The sequence below is a fragment of the Sarcophilus harrisii genome, chromosome 1, assembly GCF_902635505.1.
Source record: "Sarcophilus harrisii chromosome 1, mSarHar1.11, whole genome shotgun sequence".
Taxonomy (NCBI): Eukaryota; Metazoa; Chordata; class Mammalia; order Dasyuromorphia; family Dasyuridae; genus Sarcophilus; species Sarcophilus harrisii.
In genome coordinates, this window is record NC_045426.1 from 536,325,880 (window position 1) to 536,350,807 (window position 24,928).

At 33.9% G+C, this 24,928-nt stretch overlaps 1 protein-coding gene across 2 annotated transcripts in view; it reads left to right on the forward strand.

The window, feature by feature from the left end:
- GPLD1 (glycosylphosphatidylinositol specific phospholipase D1) overlaps positions 1-24,928 on the forward strand; it is a 61,213-nt gene that overhangs the window by 2,239 nt on the left and 34,046 nt on the right. Inside the window, exons 2-6 of one of the 2 annotated variants that reach the window (XM_031946779.1) lie at positions 10,131-10,213; positions 17,646-17,701; positions 19,985-20,063; positions 21,697-21,794; positions 22,342-22,452. In XM_031946779.1, the coding sequence (XP_031802639.1) occupies positions 10,131-10,213; positions 17,646-17,701; positions 19,985-20,063; positions 21,697-21,794; positions 22,342-22,452 (427 nt within the window). Of the gene's footprint in view, positions 1-10,059; positions 10,214-17,645; positions 17,702-19,984; positions 20,064-21,696; positions 21,795-22,341; positions 22,453-24,928 lie in introns of those variants that run through there. The other variant, XM_003760134.4, reaches the window with a different exon arrangement.

The window sequence follows — 24,928 nt, forward strand, 5'->3', positions numbered from 1 at the left end:
AAGTTTCTTTTTGGATTTCCAAAATTTTAGATCTCTGCCTTTTCTAGCAGTACTTTCAGATTTGCAGGCTATTGGAGTAAGGATTTTCTTTTATTTTTATGGCATCAAATTTAAATTTGATTTGAAAACATAAGCCTAGGACATTAGTTGCTAACATGTAGATGAAGCTGCAATTAATATATGTTTAATAGGTGGTGTGTGAATTGGATTTATCTTAGGTTTCTATGTTTTCTTGGATGAATTGAGGAAAGTGAAAATTATAACTAATTACAGGTAAATTGAATCCTCCCTCAAATCTGGTGTCTGTCAAGTTGAAAATTGGACTTCTGTACTGGTGAGCTTTTAATTTTTCATTCCTTGCCTGCAGAGAGAGTTCATCTACTTTACTGTTTCATCCAATTATGATTATAAACTTTAGAACTGAAAAGAACTGTATTACATACTTTAAAACCATTAATTTTACAAGTGGGAGAAGTGAGGTCTAAAGAGAGGTTTAGAGGTCATATAGGTTGTAAATAAAAATTACAATCCGAATCCAAACCTTCTGATTTCTTATCCTCCCCTTCCCCTGTATAACTCTATCTTAACTCAAAATATTGTAGTTTCCATGAAGTGAATTACAATTTCATGATTTATTTCAAAATTTGTTTAAAATGTAGACCATTAAAATGCATTTATTTTACCCATTGCCATTTAACTAAAAATCTCATCTAAATTAATTTTACAAGCACAGCTCGTTTATTCTCTCATATTATAAACTCATTTTTTTTAAAAAACCTTTTCTGAAATTTATTAGGGAATATTGCTACTTAAATAAAAGTGTGATAAACTCTTTGTTCAAATATAAGGGGAGTAATCATCTATTAATTCATTTGTGTTTTGAGTTCAGATTTTTACTTATCAGACATTTTCAAAACAAGGCATATCTCTGTTAACCAAAAAAAGAAAAATCTTTTAGAGAAAGTTTTTTTCTTCTTTATTTAAAGTTCTTAGAATACTGTTTGGTTATAGAATCAATTTGGCTATCTCTTTCATCACATTTCTACTATATAGTGAGGTGTAGTTTGGTATGGCAAGATTTGGTTAGTTTGGCATTTTCATAATGTGTTATTTTATCTTTGTGCCATTCCCTTACCAGTCTGTTGTTACTGTTTCCTGTAGCCTCTTCAAATTGTGTCATTTTATATCTGTGCCAATCTTTTACATGTTTTTTGTTATTGCTGTTTTCTTTAGTTAGTTCTTTGCTATTGTTGGGCAGCTAGCTGCTTCCCCTACATCCCATACATGCTATGGGATGAAGAAAAACATCACTGTAGTGGTTAGCAATATTGTTTGGTTCCTTCAATTGACTTTTTGAAGTTTTACTTAGAAGAAAAATATGCTGGAGGGAAGTAATTAATGTAGACAAGCTTCTCATGGGATGATTTTTTTTTTCAGTTTTTTTCCCCCCAGATATTAACCACACTTCTGAAAGTCTTAGAGTAAATCGGTGCTAGCAATGATGTTATAGTGGTATTGGGAAATGGGGAAGAAGGATCAAATGAATCCAAGCTATGCTGTTTTTCTGTTAGGCACACTCAGATTTCTTTGTAGCAGCCTTTAGAACACTGAAATGCTTACCTTAGCTTTTGCTTGGTTTTCAGGAATCCAAAGACCTAGATTGGGGGAGCAATGCTAAGTTTACATCCTTCCACATCTGATGCTATATAGACCCTGGTTTTAGGGGAAGTTTTGATTATAGTATTTTTCCCTGGACCTAACTCTTCATAATTGAAACAGCTCAGACAGAAGAAGAAATTCGGGGCATGAAGTACATTTTAATGCTTGACTTACCTTGTAAAAAGCCTGTTAATCCTAAAGTCTTCTGAAGTACGGCTAAATTTCAATTCTGACCAGAACACTTCAAGTTCCTTCTAGAAATGATCAAGGTGTTGGTCACAATAATGCTTAACATGGACCTAGAGGTCAAAGCTTGCAAGGAGATCTGACTGATGCTAAGTGCGTCTTGTACCTAGAGCTGATCCCAGGCCAGTTGGTGAGCTAAACAAGTACTGACTTAAGCAAACCCAGAAACACAAGATCCTAGAACTATTTGTTCAACTATTAAATACTTTTCTCTTGTTCCTCAGTTTGGTAGCTATTTGAAGAATTTTCTCTGACTTTTGCCACAGCCATTTCAACCTAATGATTGACAAGGGTATCTATTACTTCTTTTCTTTCTTATTCCTCTCTTCCTATATTATAGAACTAGCAAGAATTGATTTATAAACATTAGAATCAGGTAATAGGATGATTAATCAGAATCCAATCCCTAGCAAGACCTTTGAAATTCCTCTCACATTAAATAACATCTAAATAACTACTTCTTCCTCCTTCCCAGTCTATTCTACCAAAACCTATTTAACTAGTGAAATAATTGTAGCATAGTACTGTATTAATAATACTATAATAATAATTAATAATACTATAAGTACTGTATAATAATACTATAGGTGGAGAAGTGGCCAGAATGTCGATCCAGGTGAAATCTAGTCTCAAATATTAGCTGTGTGAGCCCTAGCAAGTCATTTGACCTCAGTTTCCTCATTTATTAAATAAGCTGGAGTAACAAATAGCAAACTATTCCAGTATCTTTGCCAAGAAAACCCCAAATAGAGTCATGAAGAATCAGACTACTGAAACTATAAACAACAATAAATAATCCCTATAACCACTAACCAACAGGTGATGCACTGTTTCTGTGGGAAAATATTCTCAGTGTTCCAATTTGAGATGCCATGGACATCACTCATTACACGAGACTTTGCCAGCTCTTAATCATAAATATTATCATCCTTGTTTGGGACTTCAAAGAGTTGGGGCCAGAAGGAAGAGAGGTACTTAGGAGGTCAGGATAAGTCTAACTGAGATTAGAGGTGAGAATAGGTCATCTTGTCAAGAGATATTTCTGTCCTGTCTGACAAAGATATGAAAATTGAAAAAAATTTCTACAAAGATTTTTTGTTAAACTCTTATCTTTATCAAGTGTAGTAGAACCACTGCATTTGGACTCATCATCATAGTTAAAGCTATACTTCCTGAGGTAGTAGAAATAGTACAAAAAAAAGACACAAATAGACATAGGGGTAAACATTCTGAGGGCTCTGAGGTGTTGATTTTAAAGATAATTGAAAGTAATGGGATATTGATCAAGGGAGCCTCAAATCCAGTAATTTTCATCAAAGGGACTAGTGGGGACTAAGAATGGTTAGAGGAAGACAATTTGAACTATGATGTAGTGGTTCCACTATATTTGATAGAGGAAAAAGTCTTATTTTTTAAAAAATCTATAAAAATTTGGAGGAAATACTTGTATTGATGATATAGATTCATTAGTGTATTGGAATGTAAGATTATGAGGAAAGTGTCACACAGTGGTGGCAAGGCTCGATTTCTGATTACACTAAGAACTAAAATGAAATTTGGTCACATTCCATATGAAAAGTAGATTCAAAAATTAGCTGACCTATTTTTTTCTCTTGTAAGTAGATCAGGAATTGAGGCATAGGGCAAGAGATTTGTACATGTGTGTTTGTCTTGGGATATTATATAAGGAGGAAGATGAGCCTTAGTTTCTTAGGAGGATACTCAGTCTGAGGTACAAGAGCAGCTGAAGTAAAGTGGAGACAAAGAGACTTGAATTCTTGGTGTTTAAACACTTTTTTTCTTCTCATTCCTCCCTTCAGAAATTCCAAGATGGTGGTAGTGAGGAGGGAAGTAAAGGAAGTTCCTACTCCCTTAGACTAGGCTAGATTTAATATTCCTGGAAAGAAGGGAGAGTGGAATTTTAATATAAGGAAGATATGTATATCAAGGACTTTGCATTTGTTTCAATTTGCTAAATAGTTAAGAAGATATTTGCTACAACCACATCCAAGCTTGGCAATCCCTGAACTCAAATCACCTGCTTTTAAATTTGGTTCCAAATCAGAACTTTACTGGGTTAATTCTAGAGCTTCCATAGAATGTAAAGGGACAACAAGAAACACAAGATCTTGTGAGTATCCAAAGGTAGTCCCATAGGAAATGCTAGTTGACCTTGTCAATTATTTGTTCTGAGAACCTGCTGAAGTAGTGATTGGTGATCACCACAAAGATTTCAATATTAGCTTCCTGTTATTAAAATTAAGGCATTTATCATTCTTTTCAGCTAACACATATAAACTTAAAAAAAAAATACAAAGTAATAATATTGGCTGGTTATTTATTTGGTTGTTGTCCTTTCTTGAAGAGAGCCAAAATGACATTGTTATATTAGAGTTGAGTTACAGTGAATCTGTCTGTGGCTGATCACACCTACACGAGCTCAGAATGTTCGGCCACAGGTCAGATACAAACAGTTCCTATGAACTTTTGGGCTGGACTCTATAACCTTGTGCATCTTGCATTTCTTCTGAGCTAATTCAGTTCCATGTTCTCATAGAGCACAGCACCTTCTCTGATGAGGGCATGCTGTGCTGGGTGGTCCTCTGCCAATGTCTTCCATGTCATACAATCAATTAAGAGAATCTTTGAGAGTGTTCTTTCATTGCCTTTTCTAACTGCCTTGTGAGTGCTTGTCCTGTGTGAGTTTTCCATAAAATAATCTTTTTAGCAAGCTACATTTGGCTAGGTTAGGGTATGTTTAGGGAAGACTAGTACCTCAGAAGTGAAAGCTGCCAAACTTTTTAAAAGGTAATGTGTACCATCATTCTCTGATTTTTTTTTTTTTTTTTTTTTTTTTTTTTTTTTGCTGAGGCAATTGGGGTTAAGTGACTTATCCAGGATCATACAGGTAGGAAATGTTAAGTGTCTGAGACCAAATTTGAATTCAGGTCCTCCTGACTTCAGGGCTGGGGCTCTGTCCACTGCACCACCCTAGCTACCTCTATATAAGTTTTTTAACCCAATTGAAGTGTAAGAGCAAGATTATCCTTTTAAAAAAGTAATTATCCTTTTTATCTTGTGCCATTGACGTTTTGGAAAATTACCCAGTAATTGGACTCTCCCTTGCAACAAAGAAAAGCAATAAAGCAGACAAACAGATACAAGGAAAAAAATGTATGTAACATTATGATTGTATAGGGCTATACTTCAAAATTCCTAGAGGCACCATAGCTACAAGGACTTAGACAAGTGTGTGGGACAGCAACCCTTACCCAAATTAAAATCAGAGGCTCTCAACGTAAAAATCAAAAAGGATTTATTAGCATCTCCCAAGAAAGGGTGACTCCCAATAACAGCAGTCTTGTTATAGGAATGTAATGCACAAGTTGCAAAACACAGCATTAGATAGATCCTAATGCAGAAGCCCCACTCCCTTCTGATCTTTTCTCCCATTGGCTAGAAATCCAGGCTTACATTCTAAAATGCACAAATCCAGAGACAAAGAATACTAGGCAATAACACACTCTTTACCATATTAGGAACTTAAGGCTAATTGGGGTGAAAAGGGCAGGAGGAACAGGAGGGAAATATATATTTATTTAAGATTAGCAAGCATCTGTGGCTTGTAGCTTTTGGCTATAGCACAACTTGTTATTGCAAAGTTTCAAGTTATAATTAGAGTATAGGTTGAGAAGACTTTCTTATGAGAGGTCTTCACTCAGTTTATCCCATTCACAAGTCTTGTCTTTTTCCAATTTTGTGCAATTGCTACATCTTTTCTTTTTTCTTATTGGCTTCTTAACTCTTTAAAATCTGGCTGTAGACATTATTCCATATAAACTGCCCTCTCTAAAGTGAACAGTGATCTTGTAGTTGTCACATTTAATGGGATTTTCTTAATCTTCAACCTTCCTGACCTCTTGGTGACCCTAACTCATCCATTCCTCCTTGATATTCTTTTCTCTAGGGTTTTGTGACAACATCTTCTTTTTGTTGTCTTCTTCCCTGACTGACAGCTTCTTCTCACTCTCCTACTAATTGTGGATATCCCCCAAGGCTCTGCGTCTTGGGCTCTCTTGTCTTACCCCTTGATACTTGTTTGCTTGGTGATCTTATCAACTTCCATGGATTTAATTATCATACTATGTTAATAATCAACAGATCTACTTATCTTCTCACCTCCAGACTTCAAACATGTAAACTACAAAGACATCTAAAACTCAATATGCCTGAAACAGAGCTCATTATCTTTTTCCTATTAACCCCTTTCCTCTTTCTCATTTTTCTATTATTTAAGACTATAACAGTTTCACAGTTGTTCACGATCTCAACTTAGGTGTCATTCTCTGTTACTAAGACTTGTTACATCTACCTTTATAACATCTCCTGTATATGCCCTTCTTCCTCCCTTCTACATTATTCAATCAATAAACATTTATGAAGAGCCTACTATGTGCCAGACACTATGCTAAGAACTGGGGATACAAAAAGAGGCAAAAGACAGACCCTGTTTTCAAGGAGCTCGCTATGTATGGAAGGGACAACATTTAAACAAATATATACAAACCAGCTATATAGAGTAAAATAGGAGATATTTAGCCAAGGGAAAGCACTAGAATTAAGAGGGTTATTAAGAAAGGCTTACAGTAAGACAGGATTCTTATGGGCAAGAGCTAGAGCCACTTTTGTTAATGGATTGAAGAATACTCATTGAGGAGTAAGGTGTAAGAAGACTGGAATGAATGGTAGGAAGGGGCTGGGTTTTGAAGGACTTTGAAAACCAAATAAGATTTTGCATTTGATCCTGAAGTGTTAGGAGTTAATTATGTGGGAGGGATGATATGACTTTTGCATTAGGAAAATCACTTTAGTGACTAAATGGAGAATGGATTGGAGGAGGGAGAGACTTGAGATAGACAGACTCACAAGATGCTTATAACATTAGACTAAGCATGAGGTATTGAGAAATTGCACTTGAGCAGAAGCTTTGTCAGAAGAGATAAAGGGCATATTGACAGATGTTGCAAAGGTGAACTTTTCTAAGCTTTGGCAACAGATTGGATAGCTGCATTAATTTTGTTTGTACAAATCCTTTTTGATTTCATGTAATCAAGATGATCTATTTTACTTCCCATGATCATTTCTATCTCTTGTTTAGGCATAAATTCTTTCCTTATCCTGAAATCTGATTGGAACAATTTCCCGTACTCTCCTAATTTGCCAATGATGTTATTTATGTTTGAATTATGTATCCATTTTGACCTTATCTTGGTATATTATATGAGATGTTGGTCTATGTCTAGTTTCTTCCAAAGTGCATTCCAGTTTTCTTAGCAATTTTTGTTAACCAGTAAGTTCTTACCCTAAAAGCTCGGATTGGGTTTATCAAACACTAGATTATTATGATCATTTACTACTGTGTATTGTATGCCAAATCTATTCCACAGATCCACTACTCTATTTCTTAGCCATTATGAAGTTGTTTTCATGATTACCACTTTGTAATGTGGTTTGAAACCTGGTGAATGAAAATTCACATTTTTTTTTTCTTTTATGTAGACAGCCTTTTTGAAGAATTTATCAACAAAGGACAGAAGAATTATAAGACCATAATTAGTATGAATGGAAGAATCAAGTGAAGGTTTTTTTTTCAGGCTGACGGAGACATGATCATTTTTGTAGGCAGTAGAAAGAGCTAATACTCAGGGAGAGGTTGAAAATAAGTGATAAAATGGGTATTACAAAGGGAGCAATACACTGGGGGATACAGGATGGAATAGGATCACTTGAGCAGGTAGAATCTTGTTAAAGAATAAGGCTAATTCATCATGTGAGACATGATGAAAGAAGAGATAGTAGTTGAAGGGGGAAAAAGGGAGTTCATGGCAAATAGTCTCAATGGTTTTTGTAAAATATGAGGCAAAATTCTTAGCTGAAAAGATGGGGAATGAGTTTGAAGAGAGATGAAAATATTTGGAAGAGCAGATATGGAGAATAGGGGATTAAGTTTATAAGGGAATTTTAGAAGGATTGTTTAACAGTTCTAAGAGCCTAGTTGACATATATAATATAAATCTGTATTAGACCCCAATGAGAATAGTTGTGTGATTTTATCCACTTTAATTTAGTAGCACATGTATAAAAGTAAAGGCAGCAAATGGTGGGAATAATTCAAGGTTGAGGGCTTGGCTGGACATAATTGGCCAAATGAAAAAGGGACTAAAGAAGCAAAAAAGGGGGAGGTTATAGAATTGAATTAGGTCACTGAAAGATCAAAATTGGGATGAGAGGAGAGACTTGCTAGTGCAGGGAAGATGATCTGGGAAAGAATTGAGGAATTAAAGGATTAGAACAGCACAGTGAGGACGGAGTAGAGTTTTATAAAGGAAGGCAGAGAGAAGTGTGAAAAGTCAATAGTTTATGGTTGAATAAAGGGATTTCAGAATTCTTGAATGTGGAGGAGTTATATTTGTAGATGATTGAAAGGGCAAATGACCATCTGTTTGAGGGAGAGTCAGTCTATACATGGAAAATAGTGGGTCAGGCATTGAACTCATTGAGGAAGGAAGGGGAATGTTATGGATACTAGCAATTAAGATTTTTTTAACTGCTTGATAGTTGTGAATAGCATGAACCTTAAAGGAAGAGAGGTACTGAATTATAGAGGCAGAAGGAGAACCTGAAAGAGGCATTGGGAACAAGGAAAGTTCCAACTCTTTTGCTTCAACCAATGAGCCAAGAAGAATTTATGAAGATGTGGCTAATTCTGGAAAGAGTGGTCAGGGGTGTTGTGTCATTTGAGGAGAACCAGATTTCATGAATCCTAGTAAATGGAAGGAGTGGGAAAGGAAAACATTTAGGTTGAAGGGAAATATATTGCCTATTCCATAGGACACAATGGGAGGACTAGATGGTGTTTGGGGGTGAGAGATTTGAGGGGGATTCAGGTAAGTGGTGGGGGTTAGGACATTGTAAGATCCTTTTGGTTATTTTCCCTATTTCAAGTGTCTACTCAGTCCATACCATACTATTTTTAGCTGTCAAAGTGAAAGTGCAGATCTGACCATGTCACCCTCCCCTACCTTCTCACTTCAATAAAATTCAGTGGCTCCTTCAAAGAATCTAGAGTCAAATATAAGATTCTCTATTTGGCATCCAAAGCCTTCATAACTTTATAATCTACTACCTCTATGATTCCAGTGATAATGGCTGCCTTGCTGCTCCTTGAAAGAAACATTCTTGTCTTTAGACTGGTGATTTCAGTTTCCCCTGGCCTAAAATTGTCTTTATATTCATCACTATCTCCTCCCTTCCTTTCAAATTTTAGTTAAAATCCCACTTTCCACTAGATGACTTTGTAAACTCCCCTTGATGAGCGCTTTTACTTTGTTATGTATCTCCTGTTTATGTATCTATAGTTGTTTACCTATTATCTCCCCATTTGACTGTCTGCTTCTTGAGAGCAGGGACTGTGTGTGTGTGTGTTTGTGTGTGTTTAACCTTTCTTTGTAATTCCAGCTTCTAGTGCTTGGTAGGTGCTTAAGATTTGCTTTTAGGATAAATGATTAACTGACTTACCCATGGTCATATAGCTCCCATGTACAAGGGCAGGGTTCAGGTTTTTCTAACTCTAAGGCTGGTCTACTATGTATTATTACACCATGCTAGTTTTCTGCCTTATTTATTTAAAATATGTTTGTATTTTTATAAATGTCTTATGTATTTAAAAATGTTTATTGTATTAGATTTAGAGGAAGGGGGATCATAATTTGTAGATCTGAGCTACATAAAAAACCACAACAACAAACAAATGTACAACTTATATGCAAAGGTAGAGGAGGGAGTAAAATGCAGAAAATGAGGGCAGCCTTGCATTTGCCTCAGTAAGGAATTCATGTTAAAATAGAAGTGAAGGAATAAACAAATCCAAAAAAAAAAAAAAAAAAATGGAAATGTCCCTGCTTCCTCCTAAAAAAAATTCCAGTTTTTTTGTTTTTGTATCAGGTGTTTTTTTTTTGTTTTGTGTTTTTTTGCTGTCCTGCACAATTTGACCTACTTGTAACATGACTGGAAAATGATTTTATTTTGAAATACAGCTTAGCTTCTGTGTCACTGACCTAGTCACTGAGTTGGTCCATGCTTAGATTTCAAAATCAGTGCTGCAGATACTCTAAGCCCTCCAGAGCTAGAATATAGACAGTAATCGCATACATGTCTGCTTTCAGGAGCTGGTTTCTTGTGCTGATCATCCTGTTCCATTTGTCTCAAAGAAGTACATCCTGTGGTATTTCAACCCACATAGAAATAGGTAAGTATCTGGGTTTTAAAATGTTAATGGAAAGCCAAAAACCTTAAGTTTATTAAGTTAAGTATTAAGTACAGAATCCGTGATAGTGAGCCAGTAGCTTTTTTCTTTTAGCTAAATTAAAAAAAAAAAAAAAAAGCATTTTTTTTCTCTCTCTCCTATATCTCCTTACTATTTCCAGCTATAAACTGGAAAAAGGAAAAAAAGGAAACTTAAAAAAAAAGTATACATGGTTAAGCAAAACAAATTCCCATTTTGACATGTCTACAACTGTATGTCTCATTTTTCTTATTTGGTCTATTAGCCCTCTGTTAGGAGGTGGATCATTCCTCTGTAATTATGGTGGATCATTGTATTGATAATAGTTCTTAAGTTTTTCAATATAATTTTTATTTTCAATTTTTGTTTTAGCATGCTTTCCTTATTGGCCTACTTAATTCAGTCTGCATCAATTCATACAAGTCTTCCTAGGTTTCTCTGAAACCATTCCCTTCATTGTTTCTTACAGTGTCATAGTATTCTATTATATTAATATGGTATGATTATTTATTCTTTCATCCTCTAATTATCCCTTTAGTTTCTAGTTTTTTGCTACCACAAAAGAACTGCTATATTGGTGAATTCATTTAGAATTATGCTCAGTCATTAGTTTCTAAGAGAAGACCAAAAGTTCCACTTGATTGTAAACAAGTTACTCTTTCAGGTCTTCCTCATACTTACTGGCTAATATATTTTTTGTGGACAAGTGCATGTCTAACTAAATAGTGACTCTATTCATCTCAATTTTATTGGACCTTCTTATTTGTGGTAAAAGTGAACCCAGGTGGTTAGGTAAATATTAGATATTACATTTACTAGACAAGGAATTTCCAAGTTAATTTTTAAATTATTGACATGGTTTTCACATGTAAAAAAAGAAAGAAAGGAGAGGGAAGTATAGGGTAGTGACAAAGAGGTTAGAATTTGATGGCAGAAGATGTTGATTTGAATCTTGGCTCTACTGCTTTGTAACTCTGTGGCCTTTATGTTTCTGGGTCTCAGTTTTCCCCTATGAAGATAATAGTGTTCTATAGTTACACTTGCATCTAATGATAGAAAAGTCTTAAATGTAATAGCAATGTAAATATATATAACATAGAAGCATGTTACTATAAAATGGACCTAGAAACTGAACCCTAAAAGATTAGAATTATAGACATTGGAGGTAAGAGAAACTTCAAAATCCTATCAACTTTCAAATGAAAAACTTGTTTGCAGAGAAATTAGCTAGATGTTTTAGGGTCATGTAATTAGTTAACAACATAGCTGGGATGAAGGCCCATATCTCCTGACTCTCAAGTCAATATTCTCAGCAATTTTTATACCTTATCTCTGTAAGGGAGACGATAGTATGTGGAAAATACTGTTCTGGAAGTTTAGAGGTCTGTGTTTACAATGAATTCTGCTTTGGTCATAAGAGTGACCATATCTGGAGGATGACGTTCTTTTTTTTTTTTTTTTTTTTAATTTATTTTTTTTATTTAATAGCCTTTTATTTACATTACAATGAATTCTGCTTCACCTCTTACCCCCCCCCCCACCCCCTCCCCTAAATGCCAGGATGACCAGTAGATGTTAAATATATTAAAATATAACTTAGATACACAATAAGTATACATGACCAAAACATTAATGGAGGATGACGTTCAATCTAGACAGTACATTCTTTTTTTATGAAAAAATGTTTATTAAACTTTAATATTTGTCAAGAGCAGATGGTATAATGGATAGTAACTTAAAAGGTTAGATACAATCTCCTATCCTTATGGGTTCAGTGGTATCACATATAAACTTGCTTCCCTCTGCCTCCTACCCAAACCTGAGTTACCTTTAGCAAGGAATATGTATGGATCTCAGTTTCCTTATATGAAGATATTTGATGATCTTTAATTTCTTACCTCAAAATCCTATAAGATGTCTCCCTAGAAGGGCAACTCAGAAGAGACTTGAAACTGGAATGGTTAGTTTGAATGAGTTAAGATTTGAGAGGAAGAACATGATCACTATCTTCAAATATTTGAAGGATCCTTATGAGGAAGAGGGATTAGACTTACACTGCTTGGCTTCAGAGGGCAGAACTGAGATAAGTGGTAATAAAAATTTCAGCAAGGCAAATTTCAACTAAACATAAAGAACTTAAAAAACAAACAAAGAAAGAACAAATTGTTTCGTAAGTGAGTCCTCTTTCACTGGAGGTGTTTGATTAGAGACTGGATAACCATCTCTGGAGGATAATTTATAAGGAATTCATGTGTCAGGTAATGGTTAGATAGATGGACTCTGAAACTTCTTCCAGCTGTAGAATTCTATGATTCCCAACTCCCTCCCCTCCCCCTGGGTTCTAATGTTCTTAATTGTAAAATTGAATGGTTTAGACTAGGTGGCCTCTAAAGACTCTTCCATCTTTGGATCCATATATGAATTCTGAAAATAATATGGATTATAAAGAGGACCTCTAAATAAATTTTAATCTTTTATCATTTCACTTCTAATGATTTAGATATAGCTTACATTGACAAGGTTAAATTTCTCCCCTACCATTTCAATTGATAGTGATCTAAAAATAATATCCTAGTGGCCATTCTTCTTATGATCAGTCTCAATGCACTTAGCTGGGCTTTTCTATGGGTGACAGATGTACTACACATTTCCAAACCAATATTTGGATTTTTAATAGTATTTTCCCCTAATTATATGTAAAGATAATTTTTAGGATTTTTTTTTTACAGATTTTGAGTTCTAAATTTTTCTCCTTCTCACCTGTTACTAAATGGTAATGACTTTTTAGAGTTTATATATTTGCAATCTTGTAAAAGATGTTTCCATATTAGTCATGGTATGAAAGAAGCAGACCAAAAGGGAAAAAAAAAACATGAAAAAAAAATAAAGTGAAAATAGTATCCTTCTATTTGCATGTAGACTTCATCAGTTCTTTCTCTGGATGTGGTTAGTATTTTCCATAGTGAGTCTTTTGTAATTGTCTCCAAGTCAATATTTATAAGTTTTTAACTTTGGAAAGATCTCACCAGGGCACATGTTGACATGTCATTCCAAAACTCTAATGTCATCCACAGGGATTAAATGAGCATACTTTGGTAGAGAACGAATCTGTGATTTTATTGGTACAGAGAATACCCATGTAAGGAAAATCCTTATATCAATGAAGGTCTTCATCTTTTTGACTATTTATAATTTTAGAGAATTATCTAGAGCAAAAATTAATATACTGAATTTTCATGAATATTTATTGAAAGACCAATATTGAATACTTTAGCCACATAATGAGAAAACTGGATTCATTGAAACAGATCCTGATATTGGGAAGATTGACGACAAGAGGAAAAAAGGATGGTAAAGGATAAGAGAAATAAATCTTGTCATGGAAACAATGAACACGAACCTGGAAAGATTTCAAGAGATAATGAATTATAGAAGGGTCTGATGTATTTTAATCCATAGGTCATGAAAAGTCAGACACAATTGAATGACCAAACAACTGGAACAGCAAGATCAAGGGGAGCTGGAACTAGATTAAAATCAATTGAGAAATATTTAACAAACATAAAAATACAATATGGCATAGATAATACATTTTAAAATTGTCAATATGTAGTCCATTGGAATCATTATATCTGGATTAGTGTCCCCCTGTTTCTATTTGTGTTTGATACCACTGGTCTAGAGCATTGATAAATTATGTTGATTTGCCTGGGACCACCCAGCTCCACAGCATATTAGAGGTGAGACTTAAATCCCCATTTTTTTTGCCTTTGAATAGCTTTCTAGCCACTACATTATACTGCTTCTCTTGGAGAGGCATCTAATTTTTTTTCAAACTTAATTTTTTTCTTTCTTTTCTTTTTGATTGTAATTAATCAACATCAAGTACTTTCTATGGGCTAGGCTATACACATCTATGCTAAACACATCTATTGTTGTTCAGGTTTGTTTTTTTTTTTTTTTTTTTTTTTTTTTCTGACCTGTCCAAGTCTTAGTGTCATGTGCCATCTCTTTCTTCAACTTATTTTATGGGTAAGGAAATTGAGGCAAACATTTTAGGGACTTGCTCAGGATCAGATGGCTGGGGTCTGAGATTTGAACTTAGATCTACCCTCAAAGGGAGCAATAGAGATACAAAAAGAGGCAATGACAGTTCCTGCCCTCAAAGAACTTACAATCAAATAGGAGACATAACAAGTTATATTCAGAACAAATAAAAAATATAGAAGGAAGACTAGATCTGGGATTTAAAGCAATCTAATCAGAGCAGAAAAGAGGAAGAGGAGTATTGCAAGCATGAAGAATAGTTAGAGAGAATGTCCAGAACCAAAAAATAGAGTATCATATTTGTGGAACATCCAAGAGGTCCGTGTCACTAATTTGAAGAGTATGTGTCAAGAAATAAGATATGAGAAGACTGGAAAGATAGAAGTGAGCTGGTTATGAAGGACTTTTTTTTTAAGCTTTTATTTTCAAATTTATTTTTTTATTCAAAAACTATATGCATAGTTTTCAAAATTCACCCTTGAAAAACCTTGTGTCCCAATTTTTTTCTTCTTTCTTTCCTCCCACTTCCTACCTTAGAAGGTGAGTAATTTAATATATATTAAACATGTGCAATTCATCTATATATATTTCCACAATTATCATGCAGCACAACAAAAGTCAGATCAAAAAAGGAAAAGAAAAAAGAGAAATAAAATGAAAAGCAAGCTAGCAAACAACAAAAAAAGTGAAAATACTATGATGTGATCCCACACTCAGTCCATGAGTGCAGATGGCTGCAAGACCATTGGAACTGGCCTGAATCACCTTGTTGAAAAGAGCCACATGCATCAGAATTGATCATCATATAATCTTCTTGCTATATACAATTTTCTCTTGGTTCTGCTCATTTCACTCAGCATCAGTTCATGTAAGTCTCTCCAGGCCTTTCTGAAATCATCCTGCTGGTCATTTCTTACCGAACAATAATATTCCATAACATTCACATTCCATAACTTATTCAGCCATTCTCCAACTGATGGGCATCCACTCAGTTTCCAGTTTCTTGCCACTACAAAAAGGGCTGCCACAAACATTGTTGTACATGTGGGTCTCTTTCCCTTCTTTAAGATTTCTTTGGGATATAAGCCCAGTAGTAACACTGCTGGATCAAAGAGTGTGCACAGTTTGATAACTTTTTGAGCATAGTTCCAAATTGCTCTCCAGAATGGTTGGATCCGTTCACAATTCCACCAACAAGGCATTAGTGTCCCAGTTTGCCTACATCCCCTCCAACATTCGTCATTATCTTTTCCTGTCATCTTAGCCAATTTGAGAGTTGTGTAGTGGTACCTCAGAGTTATCTTCATTCGCATTTCTCTGATCAATAGTGATTTAGAGCATTTTTTCATATGGCTACAAATGGTTTTGATTTCTTTGTCTGAAAAATTGTCTGTACATAACCTTTGGCTATTTATCCATTGGAAAATGACTTGTATTCTTGTAAAGTTGAATCGATTTTTATATATTTTAGAAAGGAGGTCTTTATTAGAACCCTTAGTTGTAATGATTTTCCCCCCCAGTTTTCTGCTTCTCTTCCAGTCTTGTCTGTATTGGTTTTGTTTATACAAAAAAATTTTTAATTTAATATACTCAAAAATATATGTTTTGCATTTCATACTGACTTCTTTGAGAGCCATAAATTCCTTCCTTCTCCATAGTTCTGAGAGGTAGAATAGAGTTTTTCTAATTTGCTTATAGTTTCACTCTTTTATGTGTAAATTATGAACCATTTTGACCTTATCTTGGTATAAGGTATAAATTATGAATCATTTTGACCTTATCTTGGTATAAAGTGTAAGGTGTAGGTCAATGCCTACTTTCTGCCATACTATTTTCCAATTTTTCCAGAAATTTTTGTCAAATAGTGAGTTCTCATCCCAGAAGCTAGGGTTTTTGGGTTTATCAAACAACAACTTACTATAGTCATTGACTATTGTGTCTTGTGAACCTAATCTATTCCACTGATCAATTATTCTATTTCTTAGCCAGTACCAAATGGTTTTGATGATTGCTGCTTTATAATATAGTTTTAGATCTGGTACAGCTAGGCCACCTTCATTTGCATTTTTTTTCATTAATTCCATTGAAATTCTTGACCTTTTGTTCTCCTAGATGAACTTTGTTATTATTTTTACTAGCCCTTTGTAAAGTAGTTTCTTGGCAGTTTGATTGGTATGGCACTGGATAAGTAGATTAATTTTAGGTAAATTTGTCATGAGCATTTGATATTCTTCCAATTGTTTAAATCTGACTTTATTTGTATAGAAAGTATTTTGTAATTGTGTTCCTATAGTTCCTGACTTTGTCTTGGCAAGTAGACTCCCAAATATTTTCTATTATCTACAGTTATTTTAAATGGAATTTCTCTTTGTATCTCTTGCTGCTGGATTTTGTTGGTAACATATAGAAATCTTGATGATTTATGTGTATTTATTTTGTGTCCTGCAACTTTGCTAAAGTTGTTAATTATTTTTAGTAGTTTTTTAGTTGATTTTCTAGGATTCTCTAAGTATATCATCTACAAAGAGAGATAATTTGATTTCCTCATTACTTACTCTAGTTCCTTTAATTTGTTTTTCTTCTCCTATTGCTAAAGGCAACATTGAATAATAAATTTTCTTAGGTTTCTTTGAAACCACCCCATTCTTCTTTTTCTGTAAAAATAGTATTCTGTTATGCTTATATACTAACATTTATTCAGCCATTCCTACTCTCTCAGTATCCAATCCTTTGCCAACACAAAAAAAGATGTGCTAAACTATTATTGTGCATACAAGTCCTTTTTCTGTTTGTTTGTTTTAATCTTTTTAGGAATACATACCCTGTAGAATCAAAGAGCATGCACAGTTTAATAGCTTTTTGGACATAATTCCAAATTGTTTTCCAAAATGGCTAGATAGGGGTCATAACTCCATCAACAGTGCATTAATGTACCTGCTTTCCCAAAGCTCCTACATCTTTCTGTCATTTTCATTTTCTGGGTCACCTTGCCAATCTTTTTGTGCAACATAATATAACAATTCTAGAAAAATTCACATTTTTCTAGTTTTTGGTGATTAAGAATTTTTTTTTAACATGGTATTAATGGTTTGAATTTCTTCCTTTGAAAACTGCTTATTCACATTCTTGGATCATTTATAATTGAAGAATTGTTCTCATCTTAGAAATGAGTGAGGCCTTTATCAGAGAAACTTGATGTAAAGGTTTTTTTTTTTTTTTCCCCCTCTCAGGTTTCTGCTTCTTTACTAATTTTAGCTGAATTGATTTTGTTTGTGCAAAAACTTTTTACATTTCTCAAAATACTATTTGTGATTGACCAGCATAACTGATTTTTAAAAATTTGTTTTAGCACACAGAGCACTGGAATTTTTCAGCCAACAAGATGGCGCTATTAACTATAAAAAGGTATAACTCTTTTTCATTTGATTTACTTCTCATTAACTACATAGTATATAGCTGTAACAAATGTGAATATTTCTGATTTAATGTCCCAGAGAATGACTTATTCCCAATGAAACATAACCAATGAACACCATATATTAATAAACAATTCAAATAATGTAGCATTTTAACAAAATCAAAATGAAATGTAAGTTAAGGCAGTATCTGAGGAGGTGTCTTCAAACAAATTAGGGATTTTTTTTTTATAAGGACATGGAAAGGAAAACTTTAATGCTTGAATCAGTCATGATGTGGGTAATTTTTTAACTTAAAGAAAACTTGCTCCATTATTTACTCTCAAATAGGTTTGAGTAGTATTACATCGTGATTAGGTTAAGAATATATTTACTCAGAAATATGAATGAGTCCTTTTTCAAAAGATTTTCCCTTTTTACTACATTTCTTGATTTATTCAAAACATTAGATTCAGATAAAAGTTGGATGCTAAAAGAATTGGTGGATATAACTGTTGTGTTATCTGTGGGTTACCTTTGGGAAATTATGAATAAGGGGAGAGGCATTTCAGAATTGAAGAAAGACATTATTGAGGTAAAAGTTGTCCCAAATTTTTTAAAAAAGGAAAAAGAATGGAATTTGTCAACTCTAATTTGATAAATTTGATTTTAATTTCTGGCAACATTGCAAAATGTATTATGGAAGGAATAGTTAGTGAATACTTAAAAAAATAAAGCAATGATCATAAAGATGATTTTTTATTTGCCATATTACCTTATTTCCTTTTTTGACAGGAAAACAAACTGCTAGATCCAAGAGAATTCTGTAGATATACTTCATCTAGGTTTTTAGGAAAAACATTTATATTCTTTCATATCTTTATGAATAAGCTGGAGAGTTATGAGGTAAACATTCTTACATTAAAGAGATTCAGAAATAGTTAAGTAATCATGTGCAAAGAAAAGTCATTGATGAGTCATTATTAATCCAATGACAGGTCTTTAATGGAATACCTCTGAGATTTTTCTTTAGTTAATTTTTTTATCATCATAATTTTAGATAAAGGGAAAAATGGCATTCCAAAAAGCAGTTGATATAAAAAGATCCAGGGATGTTAGTGGACTGCAAAATCAATATGAGTCAACAATACAGTATGGCAGCAACAACAATAATAATAAGCTTTGCAACATCAGGCTGTGTGGCCAGGGATATAGCATACAGAATTAGGGAGATCTTACTACCAATGTTCTCTGCATTGACTGGAACCTATTTAGAATATCATGATCAGCTCTGGGCATTTTAAGAAGGACGTTGTTAAACTGGAGAATATTTAAAGAGTTGTGACCCTTAACTAGGAGAGACAAGAGTCTTGACACTCTGCCATAGGAAGATTAGTTGAAAGAGCCAGCTCAGAACTGAAAGCAATATATACAAATTTAAGAAAGTAAATTTCTCCCTGGTGTAAGGAATAGTTACTAGCAATTGTTAGTTGCTAACAATTATTTTAAAAAGTAACTAATAATTAGTTATTCACAAGTAGGGCTATCTACATATGGAAAAACTACTTGTCAGGAACTTCCTGAAAAGAATTCTTATTTAGTTATTGGTTGAATTAGATGAATTCTGAGTTTTGAAATCTGAGCTTTTATTTATGACCAAGATGGCTCAGAAGTATTTGCAGTTTATTATTTGGCATATTTTTCTGCTATCAAAACAATGAGGACTCATTAGAAGTCTGTGTTTATCCATCCTGGTAAATGGGATTGCCTTGGCAATTAAAACAAATCCTTATTAGCATTTAGACTTGAATGTCAATTTACTTGTTCAAGAAACAAAATGGACAGATAAAAATTTTACCTTTAATTTTCTGGAAAGAGGTTTTTTGCCTCACAAAGGTACAGATTGTTTTTTGCTCTTTTCTCTTTTTTAAGGGCTGGAAGTTTTGTTTATCAGTTACCACATACATGAACTTTTTCTATTCCTCATTCTCTTTACTTATCTCTGCCTTTTAACCATGATATTATTCATGAATGCCTTTACTATAAGGTAGACAGAGACAGTGAAACAAAGAGAAAAGAATGAATGAATTTTGCCACTTTTTTAATAACTTTGATAGCACCTGTTGGAATACAGAAGTCATTGCCTCCAATGAGGTTTTTGAATTTTGTACAAATTAATATATGTACTGTCTCTGTCTTTGATTACACTTAAACACATGGGAGTTGATTGCACATATATGTGATTGACATTTGACCTTTGCTCTCTTATTTTGACATCTTTTTGCTTCTCTAGCTGTTATTAGAACATCAGGATGCTTATCAGGCTGGGAGTGTGTTTCCTGATGCTTTTTATCCTGACATCTGCAAAGGAGGTGAGTGAAAGGAAACCTAATGCAAAGTCATGTTTATCTAGTGAAGAAGCCATGGTTTAGTTTTGGAAACAGAGTAGCTCCTCATTTTTGAACAATGAGCTGTTCCAATTTAATAAATTAACCAGGTAATTGAAGTATATCCCTTTAAGCATGAAAAATTTATAAAACATATGTAGCCATATGATGGAAATTCTTTTTGATTGCCTCTGATATTTTGTTGCCTTTAGAAACAGTGAAAAGATCTCAAGGACTTGTTATCAAAAGACCTGGAACTTTGGCTGTTCAAAATACATACATATTATCTCTTTTTTCCTACCTGTTAAAAGGTATATGTGTGGGAGAAGATACACAGGGAATTTTGGGATGCCGTATGTGTATGTTTGTGTGTATGTATATATGTATGTACACATACACATACAGAGGTAATAACTCATTTATATAGTACAAAGTTTTGCAAAGTATTTTCCTTACAATAATCTTACAATGTAGGGATGATAAGATGTTAAATAATTTCCCATGATCATATATTTAGTAGGTGTCTGAGGCAGAATTTGAATCCAGGGCTTTCAAACTTTCAATCCTATTTTTGCCATGTTGCTTCACTAAGGAACCTTGTTGATAGTCTCATTTGAGGTTATTATCAAGTGTATATCATTCCCTTTTAATTTTTATATAATAAAATGAGACTAGAAATCCTAATTGAAAAGAGATGTGGTATAGCAGATAGAGAGCTGGCTTCAGAGAAATAAAGATATAGTGAAGTAGTGAATATATTGACTCTGAAATTGTGGGCATGTCCTTATCTTAGTATCCCAGCCAGCTCTCTAAGATTGTATAAGCTGAATAAGAATCAATGATCTGCATTTGTAGAGGGGGAAAAGAGAGCCCACATCCACAATTCTCTACAGCAAAAAAATAAAAAAAAAAATTTTAAAACCCTATAGTTTAGCTTTGTAATTAGAATAACTATTTTTGAAAGGCTGTTGAGGAAACAGTGAGATATTCCAGTTTAGTGAATTAGCCAAGTAATTGAAATGTACCCCTTTAAGCACTTACAAAAAGATTTAATTGCAAAGTGTTTGAAGTTGAAGAACGGTTCATTGGGTAGGGAAGGGGTATGCTTATTTGGGAATGAATATGATGAAAAAGCAAGAGGCATCAATATAATTTTTAAATAAACTCAAAATATAGAAAATATTCTTAATGTGGAGGTTAGTTTTCTCAAAGATTACTCATGAACCAAGAGGAAGATAAATTATTTTGTATAAAAGCTAAAATGTTTAGAATGTTAAGTAGGATATGCAATATATTTATAAGATGTTATAAAATCTTTTAAGCTTATTTATAGCATTTTAAACTTACAGGGCCTGACAAAGAATACTATTTAGTCAGGGTCAAAGTCCTGATTTCAAACAAACAAGATTAGACTTTTAAATTATTCCAAAAATTTGGCTAAATGGGTTCTGCAGTCTTCCTAGTACTCTGAAAGATGATGCCTAAAGTGATTCAGGGGATAGGTGGAGGAGTGGTACCAAATGGAAGAAAAGAGATTGAGTTAAAAAGACTATGTCACTTGAGACACTCAAATGAGAAACCATGCCCTTGAGGAATTAATCCTATTTTATATTGGCAGGAATTTTTCATGATGTATCTGAAGATACTCACTGGACTCCATTTCTCAATGCAAGCATCCATTACATCCGACAAAATTATCCTCTTCCTTGGGAGAAGGTAAGAATGATATATTCTTATAATAATAATAAATTTATATGATATTTCAGTCAGTAATTTTATCCCAATAATATTTTTTCCAGTGACAATTCTGAAGTAATGAATATTTTTTTTAAAACAAACTTCCAAATGGTTTTTGGTAGTTAAAAATAAGACAGTGTCTGCCAGACTTTGGGTCAGGTCCTGGAAATATAAATGAAATCGAGTTAATGATTAAAAATGCCTTACTAGATTTTAAGTTTCTTGAAGATAAAATCTCTGTCTTAATTTAAATAGAATGTGATATATATATAATATACCCCTCTCCCCCCACATAGATGTACATGCACGTATATATATATATAAAATATGTATACACACATATTATATATACATATATAGATATATTTTATACTTTTCAAATTTTAAAATACCTCAAAATACATAAATACCAGTTATTTATTTTTGTGTCTCCCAGAACCCAGAACAATGCTTTGTACAGTTAATTACTTTTGGATGGTTATATTTAATCTTTGTTACTTTGTGCATTTATTTTGTGTTTGGGCAGGATACTGAGAAATTGGTGGCTTTCCTGTTTGGCATTATGTCACACATGGTGGCAGATGTGAGCTGGCATAGCCTGGGCATTGAACAAGGATTCTTGCAGACAATGGGAGAAGTGAGTAGATATCTTAATAATTGCTAACCCTGAAATTGTTTTGTGTTTGATTATAAAGTAGAGATACTCCTCAGCAGGCGGTATTAATAGTACCCATGGGACAGGTTGTCCAATAAATTAAATACTCAAATGATTTGTCACTTTAGCTGTTTTCACTGGGTTGTCTCACAACCTGGAGAAGAAAATAGTGAGTTCACCAGCTTTAAGTAACTGGGTGGGTTTTTTGGCTGTTTACATAAATACCATTATTTACAACTGTAGTGTTCTGTCATATATCACTTGGGCTAGCCGAGTATGATATACAGGTGTTTTATGTGTATGTACACCAGCTTGCATGTGTATACATAAAGAGGCAGTCTAGAGAATTAGTTTTTGAGTCAGAAAGTCATGAGTTCAAATCCTACCTCTGATATATTCTGTTTATATGACCCTAGAGAAGTCATTTAATTTTTCCATGTTCTCAGGCAACTTGCCTGATCTGTGTTGGTAGGAGTTTTTTCATCAGAAGCTTTACAACAATTGAAATCACAAGCCCAATTTAAAAACAAACAAACATTCATACCCACATATATCTTGGCTAGGTGCTGCAGATGGGCAGCTCACTATTTGGCTCAGGATTGAGTAGATTGTTATTGTTTATCTTTCATTCTTGAAGACAACAACTCTGACATGTGAGTGAATTGGATTTAAGTGAGGGAAGGCTGTGCAAAGTCACCAGCCTCACTTTCTCCTCAGGAGTCATCTGGGTCTTATAGTCAGATATAGAACAAGAAAACTGGAAATGGCCCTGCAAAATGGAAAACCTTGACCTTTGTAAAGCTAAGGTCTTTAATAGGTCTCAGTTTGACTGGGGCAATCACCCATTCAGTGATTAAGACTAGGTAAGAAAGAAAAGAGCTCCTGAACTCATGATTTCCTTTCCAAATTATGAGACAATCCAGTGAAAATAGCTAAATCACTAAGTCATCTGTGTATTTAGTTTATTGGACATTTTTACCTAGTTAAAAAAATCAATCTGGGAGGGAAAGATCCTCAGGGATTCTGGCCAAAATAGAGACAAGTGGTATCTACATTCACTCTGAGTTGGTCAGGGTCCAGAAAAAGCTCTTTGGGCTTGGCCTTTTGTAGGCCAATCAATGAGAGCCAGAGAAATCTAGCTTGTGAACCCCAAGCTGTCTTGTGGAGTTTTCAGCAATCAAAATTTACATTCCTTTGGGCAGAGGATCCATAGGAAGGAAAAGGAAAAAAAGAGGAAGGAAGGGAAGAAAAAAGAAAGGCAGAAAGGAAGGAAGAAATGAAGGAAGGCAAGAAAGGAGAAAGGAAAGTAAGAGATAAAATTTAATAGGAAGAGAGGATGCTTTGTGATTCTGAGTCATCCATCACAGTAATCTCAGAAAGATTAACTTGTTGAATAACCAAAAAGTCAATGCAGAAACCTATGGTGGGTTTAACTTTGTTGAAGCCAGTATATTACCCACAATGATTCCCCACAAATAGTGGTATAAAAGACATCACATCCAGGATATAGGTGTTATAAAAAGTTGTTTTGGTTATAGGAAAGAAGATGTTTTCTGCATCAAGGGAAACCGGATAAATAGAAGTTTGTATAGAATGATTTTACATATACATACATATATATGTATATATATTATATATTTGTGTCTAATTGTATTCATTTCTAGGGTGGGGTGGTGGGAAAGGAGAAAAAAATTATATGATAACCTTATTATATATTTAAAAGGAATAGCAATTGATACATAATAGACTTGCAGTTTTATGAACAATCATCTTTTTATATTATTGAATGCTTCTTTTATTCCATAAATCAAAAATTTTAAAAACAAAAAAGGGAGAAGTTGATTTGGTCATGTAATGAGAATAAAAGATGATGGAAAACATAGGTCTAGTTATATCATCCCTTTCCTACTCAATAAACTCAATAAGCCTCTTGTATCCAAGAGCAACTGCAAAATGCTTTGTTTAGCAAAGTCCTTCATAAATCTCGTCCCCTCCTAGCTTTCCAGTCTTTCTAAAATCCTACCTGTGCCACAGACTCTTTAATCCAGTAACAATGACCTCGGTGGTGTTCCATGGATGAGATACTCCATCTCTTAGCTTGGCTCTGGCCATTCTCTCTTGCTGGCTCACCTGCCTGGAATGCTCTCTTCCATTGTGACTACTAATCTCCATGACTCTCTTTTAAATCCTAAATAAAGTCTCACTTATTATAAGAAGCCTGTCTCAAATCCTGTTAATTCCAATACTTTCTCTCTTTTATTATTTCCTATTTATCCTGCATATAGCTTGCTTTGTATGTATTTCCACATTGTCTCCCGCATTAGATTGTAAATTCTTTGAGGTCAGGTCTTTTTCCTCTTCTTGTGTCCCCAGCACTTAACACAGGGCCTGGCAAATAGTATCAAAATCAGATGGATTATTATAACAGAAAAGAGAAATGATAAATATTGAAAGGGAT